The 26,044-nt window shown below is 43.9% G+C and overlaps 1 protein-coding gene and 1 long non-coding RNA gene across 4 annotated transcripts in view; one reads left to right on the forward strand and one right to left on the reverse strand.

Moving 5' to 3' along the window:
• Positions 1 to 26,044, forward strand: part of LOC149979522 (uncharacterized) — a 375,171-nt gene that overhangs the window by 61,109 nt on the left and 288,018 nt on the right. The gene's annotated exons all lie outside the window — the stretch shown is intronic.
• Positions 1 to 26,044, reverse strand: part of sema5a (sema domain, seven thrombospondin repeats (type 1 and type 1-like), transmembrane domain (TM) and short cytoplasmic domain, (semaphorin) 5A) — a 191,793-nt gene that overhangs the window by 51,733 nt on the left and 114,016 nt on the right. For both annotated transcript variants that reach the window (XM_036935136.2, XM_021620458.3), the window contains 3 exons: positions 25,584 to 25,701; positions 9,316 to 9,497; positions 8,916 to 9,059 (listed from right to left, as the gene is read on the reverse strand). In XM_036935136.2, coding sequence (XP_036791031.2) covers positions 8,916 to 9,059; positions 9,316 to 9,497; positions 25,584 to 25,701 — 444 coding nt within the window. The remainder of the gene's footprint in view (positions 1 to 8,915; positions 9,060 to 9,315; positions 9,498 to 25,583; positions 25,702 to 26,044) is intronic.

Consider the following 26,044-nt stretch of genomic DNA (forward strand, 5'->3'; position numbering starts at 1 on the left):
AACAATCCCTTGAAAACAGCACAGAGTTGTCAATAGTTTTAGAGGAGCTGGGGGTCTCCCTGCCCCCCCCCCCCCCAGCAAGAAAACCGAACGCTCTGCAGCGTATTTTGACGCTACACCTAAGCTCTAACTACAGCCATCAGGCTTTATAAATAAAGTGTGCCTGTACATCTGAGATGAATATCTATTAAAGGAGGCTCTACGGCCACAGCAGAAAAACCCTCCACCCTATTCCTAGCATTAAAGGGAGAGCGCACTCCCAAAATCAAAGTGGTCCAACGTATAGCTGAGTCTACATTCCACACCATTTGTTCTGTACATCTGTACTTGCATTCGGTGGGAATCACTACATGCCTTTAACAAGTCAAGACAGTTTGCCTTTCAATTAGGACAGAAATGAGAGGAGATAGATAGATAGATAGATAGAGCAGACAGATTGAGAGAGAGGACAGTAAAGAGAGATAGACAATGTTAACACATAATTCCCTTGCCAATAAAGCCCCTTGAATTGAATTGAATTGAATTGAGAGAGAGAGAGAGAGAGAGAGAGAGAGAGAGAGAGAGAGCGCGAGCGGACAGAGCATGAGCAGAATCAAGAAAACCTACTCTTTTGGTACAGACAGACCCTTCTCCACCGCAAGATCAGAGTGATACAGCATATTTCATCAATTAACACGTGTCTCCCTCCACAGTGTGTAAAGCCACCAAGCCCTACTATAGGACCATGATGGATTCTCTCATTCTCACAGCTCTACTGTTCAAGGTGTTTTATTGGCTGAGCAGGTAGTATGAAAGAAACAGAGATGGAGAGAGGGTCAAGGAGTGAAAGACTGAGGGAGAGAGAGAGAGAGATGGAGGGGGCAGGGTAGTCATAGTTATGAGTGCACTCGAACAAATGATAAATCTACAGTCTCTTTTTCACCTTGAAAACTTGCTTCAGTCACCATGGAAACTATTCAGTCATTTACAGCTCTGTTTTTTTCACACTTTCTTTCCATTTTTCTCACGGTCACATTTTTTAAATAATTTTTAAATGTTTTAATTTTACTTTTATTTTACCAGGTAAGTTGACTGAGAACAAATTGTTGATGTCACACAAAGCAATTTGGACACAATTTCTGTTGCAGATGCAAGTTCCAAGTGACATTTCTAAAGCACCTTTGCTGATACATGAGGCAATTCAAACGCAATTCAAATTGCATGCAACAGCCAATCCTGTTACCAATGGTGTAAAGTACTTAAGTAAAGACTATTTAAAGTACTACTTAAGACATTTTTTGGGGCATCTGCACTTAACTATTTATATTTTTGACAACTTTTACTTGTACTACATTCCTAAAGAAAATAATGTACTTTTTAATCCATACATTTTCACTGACAAAATTCTTTACAATATGTTGAGTAATTATCTTTTTGTTTTCTCATGATTTGGATAGGTCTAATTGTGTTGCTGTCCTGGAGTTTTGTGGGGTCTGTTTGTGAACAGACCCCAGGACCAGCTTGCTTAGGGGGCTCTTCCCTAAGTTAATTTCTCTGTAGGTGATGGCTTTGATATGATATGGTGGTTGTAGAATTTAACGTCTCTTTTCTGGATTTTGATAATTAGCGGGCATCGGCCTAATTCTGCTCTGCATGTATTATTTGGTGTTTTACAAAATTTTTTCAGAATTCTGAATTCATCTCAATTTGGTGTTTGTTCCATTTTGTAAATTCTTGGTTGGTGAGTGGACCCACGACCTCACAACCATAAAGGGAAATGGGTTCTATAACTGATTCAAGTAATTATAGCCAGATCCTAATTGGTATGTCAAATTTTATGTTCATTTTAATGGTATTGAAGGCCCTTCTTGCCTTGTCTCTCAGTTTGCTCACAGCTTTGTGGAAGTGACCCATGGAGCTGGTGTTTAGGCCAAGGTATGTTACATTTGTTGTGTGCTCTAGGGCAGCAGTGTCTAGATGGAATTTGTATTTGTGGTCCTGGGAACTGGACCTTTTTTTGGAACACCATTATTTTTGTCTTACTGAAATTTACATTCAGGGCACAGGTCTGACATAATCTGTGCAGAAGATCTAGGTGGTGCTGTAGGCCCTCCTTGGTTGGGGACAGAAGCACCAGATCATCAGCAAACAGTAGACATTTGACTTCAGATTCTAGTAGGGTGAGGCCGGCTGATGCAGACTGTTCTAGTGCCCTCGCCAATGTATGTTGAAGAGGGTGGGGCATAAGCAGCATCCCTGTCTCACCCTCTGGCTCGGTGGAAAGAAATGCGTGTGTTTTTTGCTAATTTTAACCGCACACTTGTTGTTTGTCTACATGGATTTTATAATGTTGTACGCTTTTCCCCCAACACCACTTTCCATCAATTTGTATAGCAGGCCCTCGTGCCAAATTGAGTCTAAAGCTTTTTTGAAATCAAGACTTTGCCTTTGTTTTGGTTTGTTTGTTTGTCAATTAAGGTGTGCAGGGTGAATACATGGTCTGTTGTACAGTAACATGGTAAAAAGTTAATTGGACATTTGCTCAGTACATTGTTTTCGCTGAGGAAATGTACGAGTCTGCTGTTAATGATAATGCAGAGGATTGTCCCACAGTTGCTGTTAGCGCATATCACATGGTAGTTATTAGGGTCAAATATGTCTCCACTTTTGTAGATTGGGGTGATCAGTCATTGGTTCCAAATATTGGGGAAGTTGCCAGAGCTGAGGATGATGTAAAGAGATAAGTGTCGCCAATTGGAATTTGTGGTCTGTATATTTTATAATTTCGTTTAAGATAACATCAACACCACAGGCCTTTTGGGTTGGAGGGTTTGTATTTTGTCCTGTAGTTCATTCAATGTAAATTGGGGAATACAGTGGGTTCTGGAAGTCTTTAATAGTTGATTATAAGATTTGTATTTGATCATGTATCTGTTTTTGCTGTTTGTTCTTTGTCATAGAGCCAAAAAGATTGGAGAAGTGGTTTATCCATACATCTCCGTTTTGGATAGATAACTCTTCGTGTTGTTGTTTGTTTAGAGTTTTCCAATTTTCCCAGAAGTGGTTAGATTCTATGGATTCTTCAATTACATTGAGCTGATTTCTAACGTGCTGTTCCTTCTTTTTCCGCAGTGTATTTCTGTATTGTTTTAGTGATTCAACATAGTGAAGCCGTAGGCGCAGGTTGTCTGGGTCTCTATATTTTTGGAAGGATATGTTTCTCAATTTCTTTCTTAGGTTTTTGCATTCTTCATCAAACTATTTGTCATTGTTGTTTCATTTTCTTAGGTTGTCTGCTTGAACGTTTTAGATTTAATAGGGAAGCTGAGAGGTCAAATATACTGTTTTGGTTTTCTACTGTCAGGTTTACACCTTCACTATTATAGTGAAACATTCTGTCCAGGAAATAGTCTAGAAGGGATTGAATTCGTTGATGCCTAATTGTTTTTTGGTAGATTTCCACACTACTCTCCTTCCATCTACAGTATAGCATTTCTTATAATTATTCAGTTCCTTTGTCTTTGATGCCTCATGACTGAGCACATTTCTGTAAAGTAGTGTGTGATTTTGCTATGATCTGATAGGGGTGTCAGTGGACTGTGAACATTCTAAGAGACTCTGGGTTGAGATCAGTGATAAAGTAGTCTACAGTACTACTGCCAAGAGATGAGCTACAGGTGAAGTCAGAAGTCTACATACACTTAGGTTGGAGTCATTAAAACACATTTGTCAACCACTCCATACATTTCTTGTTAACAAACTATAGTTTTGGCAAGTTGGTTAGGACATCTACTTTGTGCATGACACAAGTCATTTATCCAAGTCAATTGTTTACAGACAGATTATTTCACTTATAATTCACTGCATCACAATTCCAGTAGGTCAGAAGTTTACATACACTAAGCTGACTGTGCATTTAAACAGCTTAGAAAAATGTAATGGCTTTAGAAGCTTCTGATAGGCTAATTGACATCATTTGAGTCAATTGGAGGTGTACCTGTGGATGTATTTCAAGGCCTACCTTCAAACTCAGTGCCTCTTTGCTTGACATCAAGGGAAAAAGAAAATAAATCAGCCAAGACCTCTGAAATCAAATTGTAGACCTCCACAAGTCTGTTTTATCCTTGGGAGCAATTTCCAAATGCCTGAAGGTATCACGTTTATCTGTACAAACAATGGTATGCAAGTATAAACATCATGGGACCACGCAGCCGTCATACCGCTCAGGAAGGAGACGTTTGAACCTACTTTGGTGCGAAAAGTGCATATCAAATCAAATCAAATGTTATTTGTCACATACACATGGTTAGCAGATGTTAATGCAAGTGTAGCAAAATGCTTGTGCTTCTAGTTCCGACCATGCAGTAATATCTAACGTAATATAACCTAACAATTCCACAACAACTACCTTATACACACAAGTGTAAAGGAATGAATCCCAGAACAACAGCAAAGGACCATGTGAAGATGCTGGAGGAAACAGATACAAAGGTATCTATATCCACAGTACAACGAGTCCTATATCGACATAACCTGAAAGGCCGGTCAACAAGGAAGAAGCCACTGCTCCAAAACCGCCATGAAAAAGCCAAACTACGGTTTGCAACTGCACATGGGGAATAAGATCGTACTTTTTTGAGAAATGTCCTCTGGTCTGATGAAACAAAAATAGAACTGTTTGGCCATAATGACCATCATTATGTTTGCAGAAAAAAGGGGGAGGCTTGCAAACCGAAGAACACCATCCCAACAGTGAAGCACAGGGGTGGCAGCATCATGTTGTGGGGGTGCTTTGCTGCAGGAGGGACTGGTGCACATCACAAAATAGATGGCATCATGAGGGATGAAAATTATGTGGATATATTGAAGCAACATCTCAAGACATCAGTCAGGAAGTTAAAGCTTGGTCGCAAATGGGTCTTTCAAATGGGCAATGACCCCAAGCATATTTCCAAAGTTGTGGTAAAATGGCTTAAGGACAACAAAGTCAAGGTATTGGAGTGGTCATCACAAAGCCCTGACCTCAATCCCATAGAACATTTTTGGGCAGAACTGAAAAAGTGTGAACGAGCAAGGAGACCTACAAACCTGACTCAGTTACACCAGCTCTGTCAGGAGGAATGGGACAAAGTTCACTCAACTTATTATTGGAAAGCTTGTGGAAGGCTACCCAAAACTTTTAACCCAAGTTAAACAATTTAAAGGCAATGCTACCAAATACTAATTGAGTGTATGTAAACTTCTGACCCACTGAGAATGTGATGAAAGAAATAAAAGCTGAAATAAATAATTCTCTCTACATTTATTCTGACAAAAAAATAAATAAAGTGGTGATCCCAACTGACCTAAGAGAGGGAATTTTTACTAGGATGAAATGTCAGGAATTGTGAAAAACTGAGTTTAAATGTATTTGGCTGAGGTGTATGTAAAATTCCGACTTCAACTGTATATGTGTACCTACCATAGGAGCCCCATTGAAGCCTACCGTTGACTATGAACATACCCAGTCAGACAGAGCTGCAGGAGTTGTGACCAGTTTTTGTTGGTTATGTTGTCGTAGTTGTGTCTATGTAACAGTATAACTTTAGACCGTCCCCTCGCCCATACTCGGGCGCGAACCAGGGACCCTCTGCACACATCAACAACAGTCACCCACGAAGCATCGTTACCCATCGCTCCACAAAAGCCGCGGCCCTTGCAGAGCAAGGGGAACTACTACTTCAAGGTCTCAGAGCAAGTGACGTCACCGATTGAAATGCTATTTAGCACGCACCACCGCTAACTAAGCTAGCCATTTCACATCCGTTACATCTAGGGGGTATATGGGGGAGGTAATGTTGTCACATCCATGTAGGTGTTTGACCTTGTGTGCTGAGGGTGTCAGGTTCTTGTCCAGTTCTGGCATTTAGGTCACCACAGACTAGTACATGTCCCTGGGCCTGGAAATGGTTGATCTCCCCCTCTAGGATGGAGAAGCTGTCATTGTTAAAGTATGGGGATTCTATTGGGGGTATATACATAGCACACATGAGGACATTTTTCTCTGATTAGATAATACCCTTTTTAATTTCTTGCCAGATGCAAAATGTTCCTGTTTTGACTAATTTAATAGAGTGGGTTAGGTCTGCTCTATACCAAATTAGCATATCCCCTGAATATCTTTCCTGTTTCACACCTGGTAGTTTGGTGGAAGGGACTACCAGCTCTCTGTAACCTAGATGGCAATCAGTGGGTCCATCTTCTCTGTACCATGTGTCTTGTAGGATGACAATGTCTGTTTTTCCAATTTCTTTGATGAAGTCTGTGTTCCTGCCCTTTAGGCCAAAGACAGATGACCTTAGACCTTGAATATTCCAGGATGAGATAGTAAAAGATTTGTGTTCCATAGTGTCTAGTGTTGTCTTTGTGTGGTTTAGGCCCGGTCACAGTAGGTGTGAGCAGAGCATGTTGAGCATCTGATACATACCTCTTAGGTCGCAGAATGAGATATGGGCGAGTGTAATATTGGGGTTTGGGCCTGTTGCTCTGCTCACGGCTTGGGCATATGTCCTGCTGTCATGTTGAGGTCCTTGTCGCAGGGGCGTGGGGCATGGGGTGGACAGAAGGGGCATAAGTCTGATATGTGGGGGCCTATATAGAGTGTGGCCAGGGTTTGCTTGGGGTGGTCTTAGCTGGTTGGGGTGTGGCTGGTGATGCTGTGGTCTGGGTGTAGTTCCTCTTGGCATGGGTTGTCTCAGTGCAGGTTCTTCAGGAGGGGGTCTTGCAGGTCTGGGAGGGTGTCTCGCTGGTCTCGGAGGGGTGTCCATTCTCTGTTGCTCCTGTGTGAGGTGCTGGAGCTACGGTTGAGGGTACTTCAGGGTCCTGGCAAACAATGGGATGGCTGCCTTGTAGAGGTAGACCTGGTCGTAAAGTCCAGGGTGGAGTGGTGGGCCAGGTATACATTAGGTTTTGAGGCACAGTCTTGTGAAATGCTTGCATTCACCTGCTGTATGGTGGCAGGGTGAACGTATTTTTGTGGTAGCAGGGTGGAGATAAGCACTTGTGCTTTGGGGAATGTGGAAGATGTTTTTTCAATCACTCCCTTGAGTGCTGTGACAACAGCTCCAGGGCATGTCTAGTGTTTGGTCACCAGAGTTTAGCAACAGTGTGTTTGTGAAAAAGTTGATCCTCTTGAATGTATTTGCCATTTGAGTCAATGAGGAGCACAATCTCTGGCTTTGGTCTGTTCTCAGTGGATGTGTTGGGGTTGTCAAGACAGAAATCAGGGGAGCTGACAGGGGGGCTGTTAGGAGGGTCCTGTGTTGTCTGTCCCATTGTTGTGTTGGGGTCGGGGTCAGGCTTCTCTGTGGGAGTGTCCGGCTCTCTGTCACACCTCAGCGTTCACCTCTTCATTCAGTGCCATGTGTCCCTCTAAGTTCTCTCACCTCAGTCCGTAGAGCAGCCAGCTCTCTCAGACTGCCGTCTCTTGACATAGGTCTAGTGTGCCTTTGTAGCACTGTGCCATGCCAGGGGATGGTCTGTGTGGAAAATGAAGTTGCTTATGTTCCCCTCTTTGTTGCAGTCAGCAAATAGTGTTTCTGGATTGTTCTTGAGGAGCTTTTTTTTGTACTTATTCCTTGCAGTGTATTTTTAATATCCATGGGGTAGTGTATTCTAATAACCTCTGGACAGGGATAAGCCATGGGGGCTCCAAGGCCTCTACATTTGGGTGGATGGGGGAGCTGGGGAACTCTCCTGCCATTGTTAGGCTCAAGAGTTTTCACTCCTCTCACTTCACACTTAAGTGATAATTGATCAGTTCAGTTTCTTTCCTAGCAGCGTGGTACTTTGTAGCCTTATTTATGAAGCTTTACATAACACAATTCCCTCCAGATGATTGTCTTTTCCTTTTAGCCTTCAGAAGTAAGTTCAGACTGAACTTTACTCACTCAGTGTTGTTGCAGATGGAATTTCCAGGTTGCGCTGTGTTTCTTCTGCAGGTTTTGGTTTGTTAGAAGTTTTTTTCTTGATAGTCCTTGGTAGTAATAGTCCATTCAGGTCATTTTGTCTTAAATCAAGGTTTTTGGTGTGGAATTGTGATTTGGATTGAAGGTTTTGATGTTGAGGTTAGTATCCTGTATTTATCCAACTCTAATTCTATATTTTTTCAGGAGAACTCAGGAGCTCATGCTCTCGGTGTGTGTGTCGCTCTCTCTCGCTATCTATCCCCCTCCCCCTTTCCCTCCCTCCAGAGGTGGTCAATGAAATTAGCAGCATGATGTCTGGGTAGTTAAAAGAAGCTGGAGTCTCATATAAAGAATGCCCAAGTCCCCCATGTTTCACTATGATGAAATGGACCATGTATAAATGACATATAGAGGAACAAAGTTCCCAGACACTAAGGAATCTGTCTGAAGTTATTCTCATATTATTATTTACTTTGTTGTAAAGTTTCAGGTAAAGAAGTTTCACTTCAAACAACCTGTAGACGTGTTGACCTTCTCTACCTGCACTGTTTCATGTTCTCTCACTTTTATTTTTCTTCTCTCACTTTCTTTCTCTGCAAATCCCATATTTCAGAGGGCCACATCGGTTGCTTAGAAACCTTCAAAACATATTTTTTGGAGGTGATTATTCCAGACCAAAGCAGAGGATCCAGAGCTTCAGAAGGAATGCAGCTTCCCTCGTCTGTGTGGAGCTCAGATAATTACCAGGCTCAGAAACATCCCTCTCTCTCTTAATTGGCTGTCAGAGTCGGACAGAAGTGATTATGACAACAGCGAGTAATTTCTTCCAGCCATATATTTTACATTATAATGTATGACTGGCTAGATGAAGGACTCAAGACTTCTGTGACACTCACACCAGCAAGGGGACCGTGTGAGGATGATCTTGTGTGGATTTACGGTTGAGTATAAGTGGCTATGTGCGTGTGTACATGTGTATGAGTCCTGTACCTCTCCTCTCGGTTCTGCCCCACACACACTCGTCCTCCGTGGCGCGGAGTGGGGTTGCTGCAGGACCTCTGGCGGACCTGGAAGCCAATGCCACAACTGGTACTGCAGGGAGCCCACAGAGTCCACGGGGTCCACGCTCCATTCCTATAGAGAAACACAGACCACAGGGTTACACACACAACGAGAGCGGCGCTGGAGAAAGATAGAATGCTTGCTATTGGGAAAATCTTTCTGTTGTCGAATGAAATATATACTCTATTTCATGTATTATCCATAACATGAACTGTAAGCTTGTGGTGTCTGTGAGAAAAGGGCAGATTGACAAATACAAATGAAAAGGCAGGCAGGCAGGCAGGCAGGCAGGCAGGCAGGCAGGCAGGCAGGCAGGACAGACATATACCTGGAGCAGTTGGCCACCTCCACGTTGAGTCCATGACAGGACTGACCCCCACACTGGGGTGTGGGGTTATCACACGCCCTGGTCCGACACAGACAGGACCCAGCACTGCCTCCATCAGTATTGCTACAGGCCCCCCAGCCTGACCAGGACCCAAACCCTCCATCCACCGTCACATTACGCACCTGGGGAAAATACAGAGAGGAGGAAGAAAATACTTAGAACTATGCTGGAGGTAAATAGAAAAGAACGAAGGATAGAGGAGGAGAGAGATCGAGAGAGATGGAATACAGGGAGGGAGTTTGAATAGGGGGGAGAAAGTTGAGGCGGATGGAGGGAGAGATAACTATACACAAACAGGAAGTTTGACTAAACCATATACTCATGTACGGTATATCCACAAGGGTAATAAATAATAATGTAGTCACTACAGATATGTAGATATGGACACTCTGAGATCCAAATAAGGAGATATATAAATAAAAAGACAGCATGATTTTTTTAAAGTATAATTCACAAGGGACAAAACATACTTTAGCTGGGAAATGGATGATGAATGATGAGAGAGAGAAATAAATATTCACATACACACACATAGTTACTCATACACAAATGTCCATTTGTATAAAACAGAAAACAGTGCAGAATTTCGATAGCAATGTATTACAAATGACGGCCCGGCCGTACGAGCTAACTGGAAAGAAATGATGTGACATTCAAAACCACAGGTGATATGAGCCATGTAATGGTTACATTTACGGCTAATTTAAAAAATGCTAAGAGCATTTTAACAACAGGAGAGAGAAGGCTTGATGTGACACTGCTTTGGCGGGAACTGAAATAGCGTCTGCCCTTCTCTTATTGGTAACTGAACCCAGTCGACGGTCTAAATTGGAAGACATCTCAATGAGAGAAACATACTCTGGTGAATGGAGAGAGAGAGCGAGAGAGAGGGGGGGGGCAAGAGAGAGAGAAGGGGGGGGTGGAGCAGAGAGAGAGGGCGCAGAGAGAGGAAGAAAGAGAGAGAGAGAGAGAGAGAGAGAGGGGGGGGGAGCAGAGAGAGAGAGAGAGAGGGAGAGCAGAGATAGGAAGAAAGAGAGAGAGAGAGAGAAAGAAGGGGGAGAGAGAGAGAGACTTTTGACTTTTTGTCTTTCTTTAATGATACATCCTCATTTCATTAAAAGGGGAGGGGGGGCAGAGAGAGAGAGAGAAAGAGAGAGAGGGGGGGCAGAGAGAGGAAGAAAGAGAGAGAGAGAGAGAGAGAGAGAGAGGGGGGAGCAGAGAGAGAGAGAGAGGGAGAGCAGAGATAGGAAGAAAGAGAGAGAGAGAGCGAAAGAAGGGGGAGAGAGAGAGAGACTTGACTTTTTGTCTTTCTTTAATGATACATCCTCATTTCATTAAAAGGGGAGGGGGGGCAGAGAGAGAGAGAGAAAGAGAGAGAGGGGGGGCAGAGAGAGAGAGGGGGGGTGGGGAGCAGAGAGAGAGAGAGAGAGAGAGCAGAGAGAGGGGGGGAGCAGAGAGAGAGAGCAGAGATAGGAAGAAAGAGAGAGAGAGAAAGAAGGGGGAGAGAGAGAGAGACTTTTGACTTTTTGTCTTTCTTTAATGATACATCCTCATTTCATTAAAACCTCACCACCCCCACCCACCTTCAAAAAGCAAATATCCCTGGTGCTGTATACTCACCTTGCCCTCTACCCCACGATACAAAACAACAACATACATCTCAATAATCAAAACCTAACTACTTCTACAATCATATATCCAACCCATCTTCCCCAGCTAAACACACAATATCTTCTGAAACATCTCCACACTTTTTAATAATTTTATATAACTCAAATTCCACCCTAAGGCGTGCAGAGACCACCCCATTAAATAATAGTAAAGGGTCTGTTATCCCCCCACCTTTGACCCTGCTCCTCCTTGTTAGCCAAATAGCTAACTTTGCCTGAGCAAACAGAAAATTCAACAACCCACATTTGCCAACCAGCTACTAGTGGCCAGGCTCCATGTAGAACCCTCCACTGGAGGTCCCCTGACCTCTTTGGTACTGGGAGTTTGTAGAGCCCCCTCCACCTAAAACCCACCATAATCTTCACCCCACAAACTCCCTGCCACTGATGTGCCTTTACTCCTGTTAGGCTCCTAATGTTCTCACCTTAATGCAGAGCTTAATGCAGAGCTTTACCTCCCACCCCCTCAGAGGCTCGGAGTGTTAAAATCCAACAAGTCCTCCATCCCCCTTGCCAGTCCCCAGTCTCTGCCGTCACCTTCAGTGGCGGAAACATTGGTGGCCCCTCCCCCTTTGGCCGCTCAAACACCCCCATTACCGGCTCACAACACCCCCATTACCGGTTGTATTGTTCAGTTCTAATGTTGTCATTCTGTCTTTTTAGTTTTTTTTTCTGTACTTTTTCCAAACATTTTCCACCGTACATTATTACTCTGAGACAAGTTATTCTGGGGTTTTTGTGCGCTCATTGTTTTTCCATTCTATGCTCTAACGACAGGGTTGTATAACCGGAACGCCCAGGGGGGCCGAAATAATGCGATCAAGTACATTTCGTGGAACATCAAAGGGGTTAATAACCCGGTGAAGCGTAAGAGGGTGTTGACACACTTAAAGGGTTTGAATGCAAATGTTACATTTATACAAGAGACTCACTTGAGGACTGGTGAGCATTTTAGGATGCGTAGGGACTGGGTTGTTCAAGTGTTCCACTCTAACCTTCATAGTAAATCAGGAGGTGCTGCCATTTTGGTTGATAAAGCTACTCCCTTTGTAGCTTCTGAGGTTATTGCTGATCCTAAGGGACGATACGTCATAGTAGTCATTTTCTACCCCTCTTGATTTGGCTAGTGTTTATGCTCCCAATTTGGATGACACAAGTTTCATTTCTTCCTTTTTGTCTGCTATACCCAATTTAGATTCTCATTTGTTGATTTTCGGGGGGGATTTTAACTGTAAAATGTCCCCAGTTCTTGACAAGTCCTCACGAACAACTACAGGCCCATCTAAATGTGCCCTACTTATTCAATCCTTTCTTCAGATGGTCCTTTCTTCAATGTTTGAGGCCTGGCATTTCCTACATCCTACAGATAGGCAGTATTCCTTTTATTCTCATGTTCATCAAACAAACTCCCGGATTGATTACTTCTTTTTGGACAAAAAACTTCTGCCTAACCTTCGGCAGTGTACTTACGAGAGTATTGTTATTTCTGACCATTCACCATTAGTGTTTGAACTAGAGTTTCCCCAGCGACCTCCTATGTGTTATCAATGGCGTCTTAACCCCATTTTACTCTCAGATAAGGAGTTTGTCAATTTCATTTATTCTGAAATCACCTTATTCCTAGAAACTAATTCAACACCAGGTATGTCCTGCTCTACCATATGGGAGTCTCTCAAAGCATACCTACGTGGCCAAATTATTTCTTATACAGCCAACCAAAACAGAGTTCGCTCTCAGCGACTTCAGGACCTGAGCGAGTCCATAGCCACATTGGATGAGAAGTATCCTACAGATCCTTCCTCTGATCTGCATAAACAGCGCCAACTACTCCAACCTGAATTTGATGAGCTTTCTACCAGGCAAGCTGAACAGTTACTCTTGCGAGCTCGGTACAGAGTGTATGAACAAGGCGACAAGGCCAGTAAACTCCTTGCAGATCAGATCCGTAAATCTGAGGCCTCACGTTTAATCCTACAAATAAGGACCCCGTCTGGTGCCATCACAGTTATACATAAAGAGATCAATGATCAATTCAAACAATTTTACTCTGCGCTATACACCTCTGAATCCCCTCAAGACCCTTTGCTGATTGATTCCTTCTTTAATGGCTTGAATATGCCTTCAATTGATACAGACTCCCATGACTGTCTAGAAGAAGAATTTACACCCGAGGAGATTGCAAAAGCAGTGTCTGCAATGAAAAGTGGTAAATCACCGGCTCCGGACGGTTTTCCAACAGAATTTTACAGGACGTTTTCTGGTCTGCTTTGGCGATTCTTGTCTCGACTATTTGCAGAGTTTTTACAGGACGTTTTCTGGTCTGCTTTGGTCATTCTTGTCTCGACTATTTGCAGAGTTTTTACAGGACGTTTTCTGGTCTGCTTTGGCCATTCTTGTTTCGACTATTTGCAGAGTGCCTTAATACCTCAAAGCTACCGCCTAGTCTTTATCAGGCTTCAATTTCATTACTATTAAAGAAAAACAAAGACCCCCTGGAATGTGGATCCTATCGCCCAATCTCGCTTTTAAACTGTGATTACAAAATCCTAGCCAAGCTTTTAGCCATCCGTATGGAAGGCTCGCTGCACCAAGTAATACACTCTGACCAGACTGGCTTTGTGAGAAATAGGCATTTGTTTTTCAATATTATGCGCCTTATGAATATACTGTACTCCCCAGCGTCGGAGGACCCGGAGGTGGTGGTCTCACTTGATGCGGAAAAAGCGTTTGACCGCGTTGAGTGGGATAACCTAACAGCTGCCCTTTAGAGATTTGGCTTTGGCCCCAAATTCATTGCGTGGATAAAGATTCTTTATTTTTCCCCCATGGCTTCAGTACAGAGTAACAACTTGTCCTCTATTTTGCCTTGCACTCTCCATCTTGTTGTTTGCTTTGGCAATCGAGCCTCTCGCCATTGCACTATGCTCTGATGATGCCATTCAAGGAATAATCAGGACGGGCTTAGAGCAGAAAGTCTCGCTATATGCTGACGACCTCCTTTTGTTTATCTCTAACCCCGATACCTCATTGCCACGTGCCCTATCTGTTCTTTAAAAGTTTTGAACAATCTCAGGGTACAAGCTGAATCTAGGCAAGAGTGAGCTTTTTCCTGTAAACAAGGGTGCTTTAAAGTGCTCTTTTACAAGTTCTCAGTTTAGGATTGTCCAGGATCAATTCACCTACTTGGGAGTAAAAGTGACAAGGAAATATTCAAATTTGTTTCAGGAAATCTTTGTTGCTCTAGCACAGTTTGAAAAATATTTTACTCGTTCTCTTATCGGAAGGATTAATGTCATTAAAATGAGCGTGTTGCCCAAATGTTTATATTTATTTCAATGTATACCCATTTTTATTCCAAAATCTTTTCTTATTTCACTGGATCAAACATTCATGCATTTTATTTGGGATGGCAAGGTACCACGGATTGGTAGAAAACATTTACAGAAGCCTAGGTCATTGGGGGTTTAGCTCTACCAAATATTCAGACATACTATTGGGCTGCAAATTTCAGAGCCCTTCTGTACTGGCTGCAGACTGATCCTACTGGCCCTAGACCACTCTGGGTCCAGATGGAGTCTGAATCGTGTAAACCTGCTGCACTTTCTTCTGTGTTGTGCTCGTCTCTCCCAGTGTCCCGAGGAAAAAGGTATGTCAACCCAATTCAACCCAATTGTAAAGCAGTCTCTTAAAATTTGGAATCAGTTCCGTTCAGCCTTTAGCCTCCGAGGCTTTTCTCTATCAGGCCCAATTAATCATAAGATTTGATTTCCTCCATCTCTGAATGATGGAGCTTTTGCCATCTGGCACTCACTAGGCCTCTCCTCACTAGCCCAATTATTATTTGATGATACATTTGCCTCTTTTGCTCAGCTACAGGAAAAGTTCAACCTCCCCCAATCCCACTTTTTCCGCTATCTCCAGGCTAGGAACTTTGTCAGAGCTAACACACCTGAATTTCCCCATAGGCCTGTGAATACAGCTATAGAGACCATTTTGGAGATGAACAAGCTTCCTAGGGGTGCAATTTCAGATGTATATGCAATCATTCATGACTTACAGAACCCTTCTTTGGTGCCTTTAAAGACTCGATGGCAAAAGGATTTGGGGGAGGAACTTGGGGAAGACACCTGGGAATCTGTGCTGCACAGGGTGCATTCGTCCTCTTTTAGCACTAGACACAGCCTCATTCAATTCAAGGTGGTTCACCGTATCCACTGGTCTGGGGCCTAACTTGGAAGAATATTCTCTGATTTTGATCCTACCTGTGTCAGATGTAGGGTGGAACCAACCACACTGTTGCATATGTTTTGGAGCTGTCATAAACTGTCAGGTTTCTGGGAATGAATATTTAAATGTTTCTCTGATATATATGACACTGTTATAGATCCGCCTCCCCTTACAGACCTTTTTGGAGAACTGCCCATAGATACCCCCCTGTCAAGAATCCAGTTGGACACTGTTGCTTATACAACTCTTTTAGCTAGACAGCTAATACTACAGAACTGGAAGATGGCAGCTCCCCCATCTTATAAATATTGGGTGAGAGATGTGTTGTGCTCTCTGAAACTAGAAAGAATTCAATCAAATTCACGTGGGAACCCCAAACTGTTTAATGAGGCTTGGGCTCATTTTTCCTTGTTTTTTTAATTTTAATTTTTACATTTTGTTCACGTCTAGATAAAATTATTATTATTCCTTTTTTTATTTTAAAGCATTGCAAACATTTTATTTTTGGTCCAGTGGATGGTCGGTCTGTGGCCATGACTGTCTGTGAGTGGTTGCATTTCTCCACCCCTATCCCTTGACTGTTTACAGGAACAATGGTGAGGTGTTTGCTCTGTCCCTGTACTATAGATTGCCCTTTAACCTTTGTAGCCTTCTGCCTGGTGTGTTTAACTTGTCTAAAGTATGGTATCTTTAAAGCTATTTTTTTTTAAATGTATTATTTGTATTTTTTTCTAGTTGAGTATATTATTTATATTGCTTTGTGTTGTCTTGTCTGTGTGTGTGTGTGTGTGTGTGTGTGTGTGTGTGTGTGTGAATACGAGTATTGTGTGTGTGTGTGTGTGTGTGTGTGTGTGTGTGTAAAACGTAATAAACAGAGTTTTCAAAAAAAAGATTGGGTCAGTCACAGTGGTCAGGTATTCTGCCACAATGTACTCTCTGTTTAGGGCCAAATAGCATTCTAGTTTGCTCTGTTTTTTTCTTTCCAATGTGTCAAGTAATATTTTTGTTTTCTCATGATTAGTTGAGTCTAATTGTTGCTGAATGTTGCTAAATGTTGCTGTCCTGGGGCTCTGTGGGGTCTGTTTATGTTTGCTTAGGGGACTTTTCTTTAGGTTCATTTCTATGTAGGTAATGGCTTTGTTATGGAAGGTTTGGAAATCGCTTCCTTTTAGGTGGTTGTGGAATTTCTAACGTCTCTTTTCTGGATTTTGATAATTAGCGGGTATCGGCCTAAAACTGCTCTGCATGCATTAGTTGGTGTTTTACGTTTTACGTACACAGAGGATAGTCTTACAGAATTCTGCATGCAGAGTCTCAATTTGGTATTTGTCCCATTTAGTGTATTATTGGTTGGTGAGCAGACTTGTGTCTCAGATTGTTCACAGCTTTGTGGAAGTTACCTGTGGCACTGATGTTTAGGTCGAGGCATGTATAGTGTGTTGTGTGCTCTAGGGCAACGGTGTCTATATGGAATTTGTGTTTCTGGTCCTGGCGACTGGACCTTTTTGGAACAACATTATTTTTGTCTTACTGAGATTTACTGTCAGGGCCCAGGTCTGGCAGAATCTGTGCAGAAGATCTAGGTGCTGCTGTGAGCCCTTCTTGGTTGGGGACAGAAGCACCAGATCATCAACAAACAGTAGACATTTGACTTCAGATTTTAGTAGGGTGAGGCCAGGTGCTGCAGACTGTTATAGTTCCCTCGCCAATTCGTTGATATATACTGTATGTTGAAGAGGGTGGGGCTTAAGCTGCATCCCTGTCTCACCACATGGCCCTGTGGAAAGAAATGTGTGTGTGTACATGGATTTTATAATGTTGTATGTTTTTCCCCCAACACCACTTTCAAATAATTTGTATAGCAGACCCTCATATGCCAAATTGTGTCAAAGGCTTTTTTGAAATCAACAAAGCATGAGAAAACTTTGCCTTTGTTTTGGTTTGTTTGTTTGTCAATTAGGGTGTGCAGGGTGAATACGTGGTCTGGAATATCTACAGCCTAAGAGATGGTAGTCATTTTTGTTGTGCCAGAACTTCCAAGGTTTTCCACTCCTCCTCCCCCAGCAGCCGCAGGTCACCCAGCCTTAGTAAACCCGCTGCCATCAGTCGCTTCTGCAGGGTGGCCGATTGAACCGATCTCAAAAGTATGACTGAATTGTGGAAGATAGGCTCCTCCCACACCGACAGCCCTTAGCAGCTGCAAGGCCCTCAGAACCGCAGAGAAAAAAATCAGAGAGACCTGCTGTACTCAGCCTCTCCATCCTCATGAGGAAGATCTGCCAGTCCAACCCTAATCCACCAGCTCTCCTCGGCAGCACGCATGCTGGTTCTCTCCAGCCGACCTCAGTATGGTACAGCAGTCTCTGCGACGCCTATAGTCGGAATGCAGCCACCCTGCTCTCCAATTCCACCAGGCCCTGTCCTCTTTCGTGAAGTGCCAGAAAAAAATCCGCCAGCTTGCGTTGCAGGTCTTCGATGAGACCGGCAGGGGGGGTGGAGGACGGCCAGTTTATACCACAGGGAGGATGCTGCCAGGTTGTTGATTATCAGCACCCTCCCGCTATATGACATTTGGGACAGGAGCCACCTGGCCAGTCTTGACACCACTGCCTGTGACAGCCACTCCCAGTTCTTCTTGACCCACCTCTGTGAGCCCAGGTACACCCCCAAAATGTTAAGCCCTTCACAACCCCACTGCAAACCCCCTGGAAGCAGAGGGGGGGGGGGGGGGGGGGGGGGGGGCTATCCCTCCATGCCCCACATAACAGAGCTTGCTCTTGCCCCAGTTCACCTTAGCTGACAAAGCTCCCTCGTACACATTCAGACTAGTCTCTAGTAGCTGCATATCCTGCCCATCCCTGCCCATCACAGAAACGTCATCTGCATACGCCAACATTGATATGCCTGTCCAGCACATTCCCTGCAGTCTCCTGCGTAGGAGGCCCAAAAAAGGCTCAATGGCTAGTGTATATAACTGCCCCGATAGATGGAATCATTGTCTGATGCCCCGTCTAACCCAGACTGGCCTACTGAGCCCCACTCCCACCTTGACCATACATGACGCCCCAGCATACAACATCTTCACACAAAAACCAAAAACCTTTCCCCAAACATCACATTAAACAGATTATCATGGTCCACTCTATCAAAAGCCTTCTCTTGGTCTAAAGAGACCAGTCAGAGTTCACATTAGAAACTCTTGATAAGTCTAACATGTCCCTTATTAAGGACAAGTTGTCTGCGATTGAGCGACCCGGTACGCAAAAGTCTGGTCCTGGTGTACTATAGAGTCTTTATTATTCTCCAGAATTTTTTCCTTCGACCCCCGGTGCTCGGCCGGGGGACATCTTGGTTATGGCCTCTGCTAGTTCATGGGACAACAGGGGAATGTCCATTTCATCCATCAGTGCCAGAGAGAGCTTACAGAGTTCTGCAAACAAAACCTGACCACACATAGGATCACACAATTCTGCCCTATACAACTCAGTATAAAACTCCACAGTCCCCTCCCGCATCTCACCAACCACAGAGGTCATCCACCCATCCAACAGCCATAGACAATGCATACCCTTGGCTTCACCGCTCTGTCTTTCCAAACCAAAGAAGAAGGAGCTGGGAGCATCCATCTCCTTGAGCATGGAGAACCTAGCTCTTACAAGTGCTCCCTTTGCTTTAACCTTGAAAAAACTGCCAAGGTCCCTACGTAATTCAGCTAAATTAGCCTGGAGGCCTACATTGCCTTGCCACCCACACCAGCTCTACTTCCACTTCACTGATACTACGCTCAAGTTCCCCCAATACTCTCATAGCCTCGGAGGATGAGAGAGCTGTATACTGTTGACAGAAAAGCTGAATTTGGACTTTTCCCGCATCCCAAAATTGACTCAAACTCCTCTCTGTGCTGCCCACAACTTTCCCAAAAAGTCTGGAAACCTGAGCAAAAAGTGGCATCTTATAAAAGCTTTACATTAAACTTCAAATAGGATGCCTACAGAGGCCCTGGTTAAATAGACAGCCGAGCCACTGTTATGTGGTGATCCGAAAAACACACCGGGAGAATGGTAGCGCCCAACAGTCTATTGCTCTGTCTGGCTACTTTCACCCTAGTCCCAAAGACCTTCACCCATGTATGCTGTCTTGTGATGTCTAGATCTCCAAACATCCACCAGGAGCGAACTGCTTAATGATGTTGCTTATCACCCCCACTGAGCCTGAATGATGTTCCTCCCCATTTCTATCTTTCATAAAATCTATCGTACAATTCCAGTCCCCGCCGACCACCAGTATCTCCTCATGCGCTACCTGTGAGACTTCCTTTCTAAGACACCCAAACGACACCCTCTCGCTCCCTTTGTGAGGCACATGCACATTTATTAGGACAAAACCCCTGTTTTTAATTTCTGCTTCTACTACAAGTAGTCTACCCCTACACACCTCCTTCGAGGAACACATTTTTACAGTCAGATCCGGTGCAAACAGGACTGCCACCCCTGCACTAACATTTTCTCCATAGCTCAGCACACTTGTCCCTTTCCATCAGAGCCCCCAATTGACTTCATTCACAACATTTTTTATTTATTTTACCTTTATTTAACTAGGCAAGTCAGTTAAGAACATATTCTTATTTACAATGATGGCATACACAGGCCAAACCCGGATGACACTGGGCCAATTGTGCTCCGCCCTATGGGACTCCCAATCACAGCTGGTTGTGATACAGCCTGGATTCGCACCAGGGTGTCTGTAGTGACGCCTCTAACACTGAGATGCAGTGCCTTAGACCGCTGCGCCATGGGTGTCCCGTCTCCGGCAGAAACAAAACCTGTACTATTTTTGTTTTACATATTCACCCAACACACTCCTCTTTCCCGCATCTCTGGCGCCATTTATATTGAGCGAGCCTACCCGAAGAGTCTCCATAAGAAGTGGGAGAAAAGCCAGCAGAGACAGAGACCAATTGTAAAGCTAAAAAAAATCCCAGTGCCAGATAAGAACTATTAATCTAAAAAGCATCTGAAGGTAGACCCTTACGCATGGTTGTGACCCACTTCCTCAACCTAAAACGTTTGCTGGGTGAGAGGACACCATGCCCCTCATTTTTCATAGCATGTTGTACTGATCTTACAAAACTTTCCCGGGTCGCAAAAAAAGCTTCAAGATGAACCTTTTTCCCTTTAGTCTCATTCAGGAACCTTGGCAGTTCCCTCACTGTGTACTTTGACCCCTCTGCCTGACTGGCTGGCTGTCAGCTCTGGACCCATTGTGGAGGAGTCTGAAAAGAAAGCCTCCTCATTGTCCTCTTCCTCAGACTCATCTTCCTCCTCCTCATCTCCATCTCCCGTCCTGACCAGCTGCCCTTTATCTAAATTCGGAGCCTCCTCCCAACACCAGGCAAAGGATCCTTAGTGCCTTTGAACACACCAGCCTCTCCCCTCCCCTCCCACCTCCTTTCTTCTCCCCCCTTTTCCTCTTACGCTTGACAACCTCCTCCACCACCCCTAGCCACTTGCCCTTCCCCACTTTACTCTCCTCATCCACTCGCATAACCTGACTAGGCCCAGCCTCATCTACAACACCATCCATGACATGACTAGACCCAGCCTCAGCTACACCACCATCCATAGCCTGACTAGTACCAGCCTCATCTACACCACTATCTATAACCTGACTAGACCCATCCTCATCTACACCATTTCTAGCATGACTAGGCCCAGCCGAATCCACACCACCATCTATAGCAGGGGTGGGCAACTCCAGTCCTCGAGGGCCTGATGATTGGTGTTACACTTTTTCTCTATCCCTAGCAAACACAGCTGATTAATCAAATTCCATTCTCAACTGAAGACCATGATTAGGTCATTATTGGAGTCAGGTATACATGAATACATGACCACCGTGACAGGCCCAAAAGGAAAGAAATCTTTGAAAGGTGTACAAACTCAGTGAGCATAGCCTTGCACAAGAAACGGGCAACCGGTGAAGAACAAACCTCATTCTAAATACAACCTATATTTATGTTTATTTATTTTCCCTTTTGTACTTTAACTATTTGCACATCATTATAACATTGTACATAGTCATAATATGACATTTGTGTTAGCTGGTGCTGGGGCAAAACTGTGACACCAATCAAGCCCTCGAGGACTGGAATTGCCCACCCCTGATCTATAGCATGACTAGGCCCAGCCTCTGCTGCCTGCGTCTCATGGCCCCTGCACGTTGACCTCGATTTCCCCCACTGGTGGTTGTACCCTCACCATGTCTATGGCCTTTATGTGGGCGCTCTTATGTCCCAAATCCCCACACTCAAAGCACCGTAGACTATATGTGCTGGCAAACCCCGCGTAGAGCCCCTCCCCATGCCTAATTTTAAATGCACATTTAAATGTTGCTAATTGTTATTCAGAAACATGAACACTTGCCTCTGGAACGAAACAACATGCTTAAGGGCGTCTTCTGAAAACCTGCCAACAGTACACAAAAAATGCTAGCAAACTTACCAAACCAACTCGGCTCTTTCCGTATCTGATCATCCGTAATAAACTGAGGCAGATTCGCAACTACCACCCTAGTCGAAGGAGTCGAAAGAGGAGAAATCGGCACCAACACATCTCTTACAAATATTCCACTAGCAATCAGTATACCCAACAAATGTACTATTTTTATGAACACAACCACCTCTTTGTTCATTCTGAACTTATAAATTCAGCTCCTACCTTTTCGCCGACCGTGAGCAGAACCTCCATCTTAACTCCAATCTCAGGAACACACCTGAATCCATGCTGTAACAACAGTGTTTCTTCCGAGCTAGGCTGCGAAGCCATCGCGTACACCACACCGTTCAAAACCCCAGGAAACTAAAGCTCTGTCCTCTTCTTCCCTAACTTAAAAAAAAACAAACAATGGGTACTAAACTAACAGTGCGCTAACCCTCCACCATAGAAAATAAAAATGTAAAGAAAAGACCAAGGAAAAAATCAAGAAAATGCCTACTGTTTGCTGATGATCTAGTGCTTCTGTCCCCAACCAAGGAGGGCCTACAGCAGCACCTAGATCTTCTGGACAGATTATGTAAGACAAAAATAATGGTGTTCCAAAAAAGGTCCAGTTCCCAGGACCACGAATACAAATTCCATCTAGACACTGTTGCCCTAGAGCACACAATACACTATACATACCTCAACCTAAACACCATAGGTAACTTCCACAAAGCTGTGAACAATTTGAGAGACAAGGCAAGAAGGGCCTTCTATGCCATAAAAAGCAACATACAATTCTACATACCAATTAGGAGCTGGCTAAAAATACTTGAATCAGTTATAGAATCCATTGTCCTTTATGGTTGTGAAGTCTGGGGTCCACTCACCAACCAATAATTCACAAAATGGGACTCAACTCCAAATTGAGAGAAAGTATGCAGAATTCTGCAAAAATATCCTCTGTGTACAACGTAAAACAACGACTAATGCATGTAGAGCAGAATTAGGCCGATACCCGCTAATTATCAAAATCCAGAAAAGAGACGTTAAATTCTACAACCACCTAAAAGGACAACAACAAAGCCATCACCTTCAAAGAAATTCACCTGGAGAAGAGCCCCTTAAGAAAGCTGGTCCTGGGGCTCTGTTCACAAACACACCCCACAGAACTCCAGGACAGCAACACAGGTAGACCCAACCAAATCGATAGAAAATAAAAAAGATAATTACTTGACACATTGGAAAGAATCTACGGAAAAAAAACAGAGCAAACTAGAATGCTATTTGGCCCTAAACAGAGAGTACACAGAGGCATAATACATGACCACCGTGACTGACCCAAAAGGAAGGAAATCTTTGAAAGGTGTACAAACTCAAGAAACGGGCAACCGGTGAAGAACAAAACATCATTCTAAATACAACCTATATTTATGTTTATTTATTTTCCCTTTTGTACTTTAACTATTTGCACATCATTATAACATTGTACATAGTCATAATATGACCTTTGAAATGTCTTTATTCTTTTGGAACTTTTGTGAGTGTAATGGTTACTGTTCATTTTTATAGTTTATTTCACCTTTGTCTATTATCTACTTCACTTGCTTTGGCAATGTTAACTAATGTTTCCCATGCCAATAAAACCCTTCAATTGAATTGAGAAAGGCAGAGAGAGAGAGAGAGAGAGCTATATTGCATATCTATTAGAAGATATTAACATCCTCTTTTATTGTAGGACTGATAAAGAAGTGCGTAATCTGCTAATGAAATTAAAGGTTAGAATAGAGGGATGGACAAAATAGTGATATTTAGCTGCCATGGCAAGGGGAGCTAGATAAAACAATTGTTTGTGAAAAAAAAGTGGGGAACATACACTAGGGAACATCACATCAATAATAATGTATAATTTCACGGCCTCAGTGGAATTGTATCAGCAGACATTTCCATTGTTTCTCACTTATAAGATGAAGTGCATTGTTTTGTTCTTGGGTCTGAAATGTGCTGTAGAGGGGGAAGGAACAGAATGCTTCCATTCTATTTCAGTTCCATTTGTACTTTTAATGCCTAAAAGACACATTCGGTGAGCATGGTGACTAAGATTTATTTTACTTCACCAAAAACACACCTCTTTTCAATATTGTTTATTTCCACAGGGAGTCCAGTCCCAAACACCAGATGGTTTTGTGAATAGGTTGGTAGAGCTGTCTCCTTTCTACCAACTCACTGTGGTACATGTTACACCTTGGAACAAGATCCTATCCAAATCTTAACCACAAAAACATGTAAAATACAGTATGACTTCATCCCTCCTCTAAGTTATTTGAAAGTTCAGTTCCATGTTGAAGAAAACCATGTTAATCCCAAAAGCCGATTATAGTAATGTATGGGAAATAAATCTACGCAGCTTCACAAAAGCGTCATTGACTTTGCAGTCATTTTGTCCCCAATATTCCAGTCCTGTCCAACAGTTACGTGCATTTGGACTGCCAGACGTCAGTCTGTTGTAATAGCCATGGAAGTCCTACAATAATAACCAAATGGATCACAGTTAGTCTGGGCAACACAGGACTCCATTGTTCCGCTGGCCATCAGGTCGTTATTGGAGCAGAATTCATTCTCATTTCCAATGATTTAACTGGCTACATAAAGGTTACATAAGCAAATGCACGCTTCCTTCTTGTCTTTGGCAGTTGTGTCTGAGCAAATAACAGGCGCTAAGAATAGCCAGAGCACAGGCGACGACACCAGAGCACAGGCCACGACACCAGAGCACAGGCCACGACACCAGAGCACAGGCGACGACACCAGAGCACAGGCGACGACACCAGAGCATAGGCCACGACACCAGAGCACAGGCCACTACACCAGAGCACAGGCCACGACACCAGAGCACAGGCGACGACACCAGAGCACAGGCCACGACACCAGAGCACAGGCCACGACACCAGAGCACAGGCCACGACACCAGAGCACAGGCGACGACACCAGAGCACAGGCCACGACACCAGAGCACAGGCCACGACACCAGAGCACAGGCCACGACACCAGAGCACAGGCGACGACACTAGAGCACAGGCCACGACACCAGAGCACAGGCCACGACACCAGAGCACAGGCCACGACACCAGAGCACAGGCCACGACACCAGAGCACAGGCGACGACACCAGAGCACAGGCCACGACACCAGAGCACAGGCCACGACACTAGAGCACAGGCGCCGACCTTCACTGTCTTTTAGTTGACTATTATGTCATCAGAAGGAGACAGCCAGTGTTCTCTGATCAGTAGAGAGTGCCCCTTAGGTCTGTCGGTGAACTTGAAAGATTCTGAATAAGTAATGCTTTGGTGTGTGTGTGTGTGTGTGTGTGTGTGTGTGTGTGTGTGTGTGTGTGTGTGTGTGTGTGTGTGTGTGTGTGTGTGTGTGTGTGCGTGTGTGTAGGTGTTCGCCAACAAATGCAGTGGGCTGTCTAGTAGTGCCAAATAACCTGTTGAACAGGGAAACCACATACAAGACTAGACCAGCACTCAACACTGCCAATGGTCACTGCCCCAGAATGAAAGTCTGTCAGATTCACGTCAATTACCGTTTCATTAAGCGGGGTCGCCGTGAAATCAATCCCCCGGAATTGGGAGTGGACAGAATGAATGGGGCGAACTGTTGCGAATTAGCTAATGATCGTGAGGACAGAGGAGATTGATTGAGGCTTTGCTGGGGAGAGAATGCATTTCTCTTTGTGTGTGTGTGTGTGTGTGTGTGTGTGTGTTTGTGTGTGTGTGTGTGTGTGTGTGTGTGTGTGTGTGTGTGTGGTACAGTGCATTCTGGGTACTCACAGGGCACTTAGTGATGCTCTGTTCCCATTGGCTCATGCTGACGCTCTCCTCCAGTGTGGTGCACTTCCTCAACACCAGGTCCCAGCCACAATACGGGTCCCTCGCACCCACACACGCCCTGACAGAGAGGAGACATATTAACTGATTAATTGATTCATATATTAATTAATGAGAGAAAAGGCGAGAGGGTGTGAAAAGGTTAGTCCTCAGTCATGTTCTGATCTGTAAACTTTTTAGGAATAAGCAAGACTATCACAAACTATTATCACAGTACAGATTTGTAATGGGACCAGTCTAATACCATCTCAATCCCCTTCTGGCTTTTCCAGGTCTCTGTTTAGGAGGCGTAGAGGTTTCCAGCACAATAAAGTACCTGATGTCTCTCTTCTGTCATGCAAATAAGAGAGCCGTGTCACAACCTACACTCATCTCTGAGACACAGACAGATGGTATTAGCTATA

This window comes from Oncorhynchus mykiss, chromosome 11, assembly GCF_057628025.1.
Source record: "Oncorhynchus mykiss isolate SJ-2025 chromosome 11, ASM5762802v1, whole genome shotgun sequence".
In the NCBI taxonomy this organism is placed as follows: domain Eukaryota; kingdom Metazoa; phylum Chordata; class Actinopteri; order Salmoniformes; family Salmonidae; genus Oncorhynchus; species Oncorhynchus mykiss.